This window comes from Meleagris gallopavo, chromosome 13 (assembly GCF_000146605.3).
Source record: "Meleagris gallopavo isolate NT-WF06-2002-E0010 breed Aviagen turkey brand Nicholas breeding stock chromosome 13, Turkey_5.1, whole genome shotgun sequence".
Classification (NCBI taxonomy): Eukaryota; Metazoa; Chordata; class Aves; order Galliformes; family Phasianidae; genus Meleagris; species Meleagris gallopavo.
This window is the reverse complement of record NC_015023.2, coordinates 11342294-11350983: the sequence shown is the minus strand read 5'-3', so window position 1 is coordinate 11350983 and position 8690 is coordinate 11342294. Positions and strand designations below refer to the sequence as shown.

General features: G+C 59.2%; 1 protein-coding gene across 1 annotated transcript in view; it reads left to right on the top strand.

Annotated features, from left to right (window-relative positions):
* The window catches only part of MTSS2 (MTSS I-BAR domain containing 2), a 10583-nt gene that overhangs the window by 1301 nt on the left and 592 nt on the right, over positions 1-8690 (top strand). The window contains exons 2-14 of the mRNA XM_031555408.1: positions 1593-1730; positions 1828-1901; positions 2793-2877; positions 2981-3072; positions 4042-4125; positions 4523-4680; positions 4762-4869; positions 4943-5040; positions 5437-5644; positions 5963-6037; positions 6249-6425; positions 6497-6662; positions 8050-8686. Of these exons, the coding sequence (XP_031411268.1) occupies positions 1593-1730; positions 1828-1901; positions 2793-2877; positions 2981-3072; positions 4042-4125; positions 4523-4680; positions 4762-4869; positions 4943-5040; positions 5437-5644; positions 5963-6037; positions 6249-6425; positions 6497-6662; positions 8050-8686 (2100 nt within the window). The remainder of the gene's footprint in view (positions 1-1592; positions 1731-1827; positions 1902-2792; positions 2878-2980; positions 3073-4041; positions 4126-4522; positions 4681-4761; positions 4870-4942; positions 5041-5436; positions 5645-5962; positions 6038-6248; positions 6426-6496; positions 6663-8049; positions 8687-8690) is intronic.

Sequence of the window (8690 nt, the reverse complement as noted above, 5' to 3'; positions counted from 1 at the left end):
CCCTTGGGGGGCGGGTGGTGTCGTGGGGAGGGGGGTGGTGGGAGAGAGCTCCCGAGGGAGAAAATCCCATTATTATTATTATTATTGAAAGGGTGATGGTGTGATCCTTATGGGGCAGAGAGGGGTTTGGAGTCCCTGGCTCAGCCTGAGCTCTGAACATGGAGGTGGGATCGCCCTGTGCCTCAGTATCCAGTTCTGCCCATGGGCTTAACCAGCCTGCAGCCACCATCCCCGTGTTGGTGACAGTAGGGACCCCAACTCTATGGGGCTGGGAGCCCCTCGCCATGACAGCGAGCTAGATTCATTCCTGGGATGGGTGATTCTTTTTCCTTTTGATGGAAAAGGCTGAAAAAAAGGAAGGAAAAAAGACAACGTGCTACAGCAACAGCTCTGCTCACACCAGGAACCATAGGGCCCTATGGGTGCTGCATCTCTGTCCCCAGTGTTGTCACCACGTGGGGTCCTGGTGGCCACAGGATGGGGGTGGATAATTGCAGCCAGCATTTGAACACAGCGATGCTCCCATGTGGGGCCAAGGCAAAAGGATCTCATCTTGGTGGCAGTGGGACATCAGCGGCTTTTTGGCACCGGTTGGTGGCTTCAGGGAGGAGGACAGTGGAGCCACGTGATGCTCTCTGGGTTTCTTCCCAGTGCCTTTCCCCTGCTGTGCAGCGTCCCCAGGTGACCTTGGCGTGTCCTTGTCCCCAATGTTGTCCTTGTCTCCATCGTCCTCACCCCTGTCCTGGTGTCACTGAGGGATGGGGATGTGCCCGGTGGACGGGGCATGGAGGTGGACCTGGGAGGTAGGCATGGGGACGTGGTCCCCAGCCATGATGGCTGTCCCCATGGGCCTACCGGAAACAACCAGAGAGATGTCACACACCGAGCAACATGCTCCATGGATGGCTTCCTTATGGACATGGGACTTTTGTAGCCTCCAAAACACTGCTGGATCAGCCCTGCTCCCCACCCACACCAGCTGTCCCCAAATGAGACAGAGGTGCCACCAAGGCTCACCTCCAGTGTCTTTGCAAGCCCCAACGCTGCCATCGGGTGGTGCTCTCACCAGGACAGTGGGATGACTTTGCCTGGATGGTGGCACTGGGACCAGCCTCACTGAGATGGTGGCATCAGGATGGCCTCACTGGGGTGGTGACACTGAGCTGGCACCAGGACTTGCTGCATGGCGCTGGGATGGCATCACCAAGGTGGCACCAGGATTGACCTCACCAGGAGGACATTAGGACTGGCTTCTCTAGATGGTGGTACTGGGATGGCCTCGACGTGTGATGGCACCAGGATTAGCCTTGCTGGGATGGCACTGGGATGGCCTTACTGGGACCGATATGAGACCCCAATGGGACAGCTCCTCCTCGAGACAATGGCACTGGGATGGCCTCACCGAGAGGATGCTGGGACTGGTTTTGCTGGGATGGCACTGGGATGGTTCCCCAGCACCAGCGACCTGTCCCTGTCCCCTCTGCTTCCTTCACCCCTGAGATGAAAACATCACCGAGACTGGAACGGGGCAAACCAGGAAGGATGAGGGTGGTGGAGGGAAGGGGCCGTGCTCAGCCTTTATGAGCCATCAGAGATGCCACTCCATGGGGACAGCATGGGGGCTCTTCCCGAGGCTCGGGGTCTCACCACTGCCTTCCCCTCTTGCAGAGCTCCTACCCCATCTGGGAGGACTTCAACTCAAAGGCCACCAAGCTGCACTCCCAGCTCAGGTGAGTGGTCTGGACGATGTCACTGGCACCCTGCTGGCAGCGTCCCCATACCCCTGGGGTGACAGCAGCACTGAGCTCGATGTCCCTCTCCCTGCAGGACCACGGTGCTGGCTGCGGTCGCCTTCCTGGATGCTTTCCAGAAAGTGGCTGACATGGCCACCAACACTCGAGGTAGGGTCCCCCCGCGGGATGTCCCCAGATAGGATGTCCCCATGCTGTGGAGCGTCTCCCAGTGTGACAAATTGCACATTTCCCCTCCCTGTGAGATGTGGGGTCCCCCCGAGGGCTGTGTCCCTGTGCAGGCTCTGCGTGTCACCGCTTGGTTGTGCCAAGCAGATGGTCCGGGGCTGTTTTGCAGACTGGCGGCATCCAGGGCCATCTGGAGCCGTGCGGGAGGAGGAGGTGGAGGAGGAGGAGGAGGAAGGCAGCAGCTTGAGCCACAAGCAGATTTGTCTCCAAACCCAGTGGCCCACTGCACTGGGGGGATTAGAGCACTGGGGGATGGCAGGGAGTCACCTGGCTCTGGGCAGGGGACAAAGTTTGGGGCAACCCCGCTGCGGTGGGATGAAGGCTGTAACGCCCCGCTGTTGGCTGAGGACGTGGGGCTGGGGGCGTCCCTGCCCGTGGGGGTGTGGAATCGGATTAGGGCCAGGAGGAGAGCTGGGAGGAGGAGGATTAAGGGATGCCCTCCGTGTGGGGGCTGAGGGCTGTGCTGGGGGCTCTGCTGAATCCCTGGCTGCCTGGGGGGCACCGCTCGGGGCTCTGGGGGCAGAGACTCCCCGGCCTGCGGGATCGCGGGTGGCCACCGGGTCCCGGGGTTTGCAGCAGTGCCACCGCGTGGCCGTCCTTGGGCTCCAGAGTGAACGCGTCCCACCCATCAGCCCGGGGACAAATTAGGGGCCAGTTCGCAGAGCCGCTCGCTGCTGATCGCGGGGCCGGCCGTCCATTCATCCAGCGGGTTTAGCCTGGGAAAACGCCGCCCACCCCCATCCCGCCCACCTCCTCGTGCCCAAACGCGGCCGTCCCCATCCCTGCGCTCAGCGGGGTCCCGTTCTCCCCCAGGGGCCACGAGGGACATCGGCTCCGCGCTGACCCGTATGTGCATGCGGCACCGCAGCATCGAGGCCAAGCTCCGGCAGTTCACCAAGTAGGTGCCGGCATCGGGGATGTGAGGAGGCCGGGCTCAGCCCTCGCCCCGCTCCCCTCCCCCTCGACTCCATCTCTTTTTTTCTTGTTTTCCCCCATCCCAGTGCCCTGATGGAGAGCCTGATCAACCCTTTGCAGGACAGAATTGAGGACTGGAAGAAAACTGCCAACCAGTTGGACAAGGACCACGCAAAAGGTTGGGATGGGATGTCATGGGATGAGACAAGAGGGATGGATAAGTTGGGATGGGATACAATGGAATGGGATAGGATGGGATGGGATAGAATGGGATGAAATGGGATAGGACATGATGGGATGGCATGCTGGGAAGGGATGGGATGAAATGGGATGTGACAGGATGGGATAGGATGGAATGGAGTAGAATGGAATAGGATAGGATAGAATGGAATGGAGTGGAAAGGAATGGAATGGAATAGAACAGAACAGAACAGAACAGAACATGATGGGAGGGAGATGGAATGGAATGGGAAGTGATGGGATGGGTTAGGATGGAAAGAAATAGAATGGGATGGGGTGGAATGAAATGGAATGATGGAATGGGATAGGATAGAATGGAATTGAATGGAATGGGACATGATGATATGGGATGGGATAGGATGGAATGGGATTGGACGTGATGGGATGGGATAGGATGGAATAGAATAGAATGGAATGGCATGGAATTGGATGGAATGGAATAGAAAGGAATGGGACGTGATGGGAGGGGACAGCATAGGATGGAATGAAATGGGAAGTAATGGCATGGGATAGGATGGAATGGAATTAAATGGATTGAGATAGAATGGAAGGGAATGAGACATGATGGGCTGGGATGAAATGGGATGGGAAGAAATGAAATGGAATTGAATGGGATGTGATGAGAAGGAATGGGACAAGATGGGATGGAATAAAATGGGATGGGATGGGATGGGATGGGATGGGATGGGATGGGATGGGATGGGAGGGCTTGGGACAAGATGAGATGGATGGATAGGATTGAATGGAATGAAATGGGGTGGGAGAGGGTGGAATGGAATAGAATGGACGTAATGGGGTGGAATGGAATGAGACATGACAAGATGGGATTGGATGGGACTGGACAGGACAGATCTGTGCCAGGAGGGATGCTTGGGTCCCACCCCATCACAGTGCCCTGTGCCCACAGAGTACAAGCGAGCCCGCCACGAGATCAAGAAGAAATCCTCTGACACACTCAAGCTGCAGAAGAAGGCTCGTAAGGGTCAGCTGGGTGAGGGTTTGGGGTGGGGGTGCGGGGGGACCTTGGCTGTCGTTTCACACGTTCTCTCTCTGTCTCCTTCTCTTTTCCTCCCCTCCACATCCTTCCCGCAGAGCTGCTGGGTAAGTGAAGCGCTGCCCCCGCCCCGGCCCCTCTCTGCTTCCTTATCTGTGTCTCCCCTTGGGACTGGGTGAAGCCAAACCCTACCCCATCCCCAGGTTTCCCCCTTTGCTGAGGGCTGTCTGTCTGTCTGTCCGTCTGTTGTCCATCCAGCCCTGCTTTTAGCCTAGCTCAGCTCACGACCCCTCGGTGACATCCCCATCCGTGGGGACAGTACCCCATCCATCCGCAGCTCAACAGGGGCTCATCCGTGGGGGATATGGGGCTGATGTCACCGCATCCCCCGCAGGGAAAGGGGACCTGCAGCCCCAGCTGGACAACGCGCTGCAGGACGTCAATGACATGTACCTGCTGCTGGAGGAAACGGAGAAGCAGGCAGTGCGCAAGGCGCTCATTGAGGAGCGGGGCCGCTTCTGCACCTTCATCACCTTCCTGCAGCCCGTGGTGGTGAGTCCTGGGGTCCTGCAGGGGTTCTGGGGTCCCCATGTCACTTGGGAGGCTGACGCTGTCTCACTTGTCCGGCTGCAGAACGGGGAGCTCACCATGCTGGGGGAGATCACCCACTTGCAGGGCATCATCGATGACCTGGTGGTGCTCACCGCCGAGCCCCACAAGCTGCCCCCTGCCAGCGAGCAGGTCAGTGTGTGGGGTACTCGGGGTTATGGGGGGTGAGTGCCACCTGGGGGGCTCCAACCCCTCCTTGCTGCAGGTGATCAAGGACCTGAAGGGCTCCGACTACAGTTGGTCCTACCAGACCCCTCCATCATCGCCCAGCAGCTCCAGCTCCCGCAAATCGAGCATGTGCAGGTGCGTCGTTCACCCTGGAGATAAATGGTGGCCTTCGGGTCCCCAGTAGCACAGAGGAACTGATCTTGGGGCAGGGAGAAGGATGGGGATGGGGGCAGTAGTGTTGGGGATATGGTGATATGGGGATGGGTTGGATGGCCAAGTGCATGCCCCCTCCCTGGGTTTTGGGGAAGATGTAGGGTGCATGGGGCTCACCAGCACGTCCCCTGTCCCCATCCCTGGGGTGGCACCCCTCGTTCCTCGTTTCCCCAGCCGTGCTCTGTCCCTGACTGGGATGATGGGGATGCACTGCCTGCGCCGTCCCCACGGACACATGTGCCAAACCTGTGTCTCAAACTGTCCTTTCCTTCCTTTGTCCTTCTGCTGCCCCTCGCGCCCCGCGTGCCCCCCCAGCAGTGTCAGCAGTGCCAAGGGTGGCCTCCCGTGGCCCGGGGGGGCTCAGACCTGCTCACCCAGCTCCACCTATCGCTACCGCAGCCTGGCCCAGCCGGCCAGCGCCGGCACGCGCCTCTCCAGCGTCTCCTCGCACGACTCCGGCTTCATCTCCCAGGATGCTGCCTACTCCAAACCACCCTCCCCGATGCCCTCAGACATCACCAGCCAGGTACAGTGGGCACGGAGGGGGATGATGCTCCTGGGACTCAGTTTCCCCATCTGTAGAATGGGCACAGTGCACCAATTCTCAGCCCCATGTCGAGAAAACAGACTGTTCCCAAATTGCCTCAACCTTTTAATGAACCAATTGGTAGCATCCCCAGAAAAGTGCTTTCCCCTCACCCTGCAACCTCCCTGGTACCAGGGATGCTCCAGGGCCCCAGGGTGGTGCTGATGTTGCCAGAGGTGCAGCTCTATGGCACCAGCTCACCGGCTCTGTTCTCTCCTCCTGCACTCTCTGCTGTTCCTGGACTGTGGGGCATGGCAGAAGTCCTCCAGCTCAGCGTCCTCAGAGGCCTCAGAGACGTGCCAGTCGGTCAGCGAGTGCAGCTCCCCCACCTCGGTGAGTCCTCACTCTCTCAGAGCAGAACAGTGGAGACTTCATCCTCCTCTTCCTCTCCTCCCTAAGAGGCGTTCCCCCATGGGACAGAGCATCCCAGGCTGGCGCCACCCCCAGCTTGAAGGATGAATGCCAAAAGGTCCCCAAACTTACACCTCCCTATTCCCCACACTCCTTTTCCCCCAGATCACCACTGTTGCCTTGTTGTTCGCAGGATTGGTCCAAGGCCAGCCCCTATGACCAGCCCGTGGTCAGCACCCTACAGCGGCGAAAGGACCGCGTGGAGCACCTGCGGGAAGCCGAGATGGGCTCAGCCAGCAGCGTGTACCCGGCCATGGGCAGCGAGGAAGCTCCCAGACCCCGAATGTCACCGGCCACCATTGCAGCCAAGGTAGTGGCTGTGGGGATGGGTGGTGGGGTCCAAGGGATCCCTCAAGGTGCTGACAATCCTTGTCCCCACAGCATGGCGAGGAGGTGTCCCCCGCCGCCAGCGACCTGGCCATGGTGCTGACACGGGGGCTGAGCCTGGAGCACCAGAAGAGCAGCCGGGACTCACTGCAGTACTCCAGTGGCTACAGCACGCAGACCACCACCCCATCCTGCTCCGAGGACACCATCCCTTCCCAAGGTACTCAGTGGGGCATCCCATACACCGTCCCTTCCCAAGGGACTCAATGGGGCATCCCACAGAGGGTGGGAGGGGACGGAGACAGCTTTCCATGGCACCGTTGACACCTGTGGGCACTGAGATGGTGCCTTCCCCATGTTTCATGTGCCCACAGCAGTAGCCCTGTTCCCATTCAGTCATTCTGCTCCTATTGCAAGGCATTTCGCATTTCCCAAGTGAGCGTGTGTCAATCCCACTGGCCTTGCATGGGATGGGGTGTTTTGGTTGTGTTGAAGGGTTGGGGTGCATTGCATTGTCATTGGGATTACAGCCTGGAGTGGGATGCTGTGGGCTGGTGGCCACAATGGAGAACTGTTGTTGTAGGATCAGGCTGTGGCTGTGGGTTTAGGGCCAGTGCTGGGCAAACTGGGATGTGCGAGTTGGAATCTCGGTGTGTGCAGTGTCATGGCACACAGTAAAGGAAACAACAGGTTGCGTTGAGCATTGTGTGGGGGTGATGGTGTGGTGTAATGGTGGTGATGATAACCAGGGGTTGGGATGGCGCGAAGTGATGTGGTCAGAGGCTGAGGAACCACTGAGACAGTTGGGGTTGGGGTTGGGTTGGCTGTGAGTGTGTTGTGATGACAGTGATTGGGGTAGCTGTGATTGCATTGCAGTGGGGATGGATTGGGTTTAGCTTTGATTGTGGGATGGTTGAGCCCAGTTGTGATGGTCACGGCTGAGTTTGTAATCACATTTTGGTGGAGATGGTTGGGCCTGGTTGAGGTGAAGTTGCGATGGTAGAGTTTGCAGTTATGGGATGGCAATGGCTAGGGCTGATTGGGGCAGTGAGGCACTGGCACAGGCCGCAGGCTGTCCAGAGAAGCTGCGGGTGCCCCATCCCTCGAGGTTCTCAGGGCCAGGTTGGATGGGGCTTTGGGCAGCTGGTCCATGGGAGATGTCCCAGCTCGTGGCATGGATATGGAATTGGGCGGTCTTTAAGGTCTCTTCCAACCCAAACCATTCTGTGATGCTGTGACAACTCTGACTGTGGTCACCTTGCAATGGGGTTGGTTGGGTTTGCTTGTGCTCACGTGATGGCATCAGCACATGGGGCTGGCTGCAGTCATGTCATGATGATGATTGTTGGGGTCGGTCGTGGTGGTGTTAGGCTGGTGGTGACTACTCTGCAGTGGTGATGGTTGGCTTTGAATGCTGATATGTTGTGACGGTATTGATTGGGGCTGGTTGTGCTGGCACTGCAGTGGTACCAATTGAGTTTGGCACTGACCACGCTGTGACAGCAGTGCTCAGGACTGGCCACAGTAATGTTTTGAGGCTGCAATTGGGCTTGACAGCTTCATCAGGCCTCCCATCACCTTCTTGGCTAAGCCTGCATTATCCCCAGGTTCTGACTACGACTGCTACTCGGTGAACGGCGACGTGGAGTGCGACCCTCAGAGCGACTTCGACAAATCCTCAACCATCCCTCGCAACAGCAACATCGCCCAGAACTACCGCCGTATGATCCAGACCAAGCGGCCCGCCTCCACCGCCGGGCTGCCCAGCGGCACCAACCTGCCGGCCGGCAGCACCCCCGGGGTGGCCACCATCCGCCGCACGCCCTCCACCAAACCCTCGGTCCGCCGTACCCTCTCCAACGCTGGCCCCATCCCCATCCGCCCACCCATCGTCCCCGTCAAGACCCCAACGGTGCCCGATTCCCCCGTCTACGCCGGCCCGGCGCGGGTGGGCAGCGAGGAGTGCGTGTTTTACGCCGAGGATGCCTCACCCAACCCAATGGATTTTGCCAAAGCGTCGCCCAAACGCTTGAGCCTCCCCAACGCTGCCTGGGGCGGCGGCGTGGCCGAGATCTCGGTGTACGCCGGCGCGGCGCATCCGATGGCCGCCGATGAAGAGGAGGACCAGCAGTTGGCCGCCAACCGGCACAGCTTGGTGGAGAAGATCGGCGAGCTGGTGGCTGGTGCCCACGCTCTGGGAGAAGGCCAATTCCCCTTCCCCACCGCGCTGGAGGAGACGCCCGCGCCG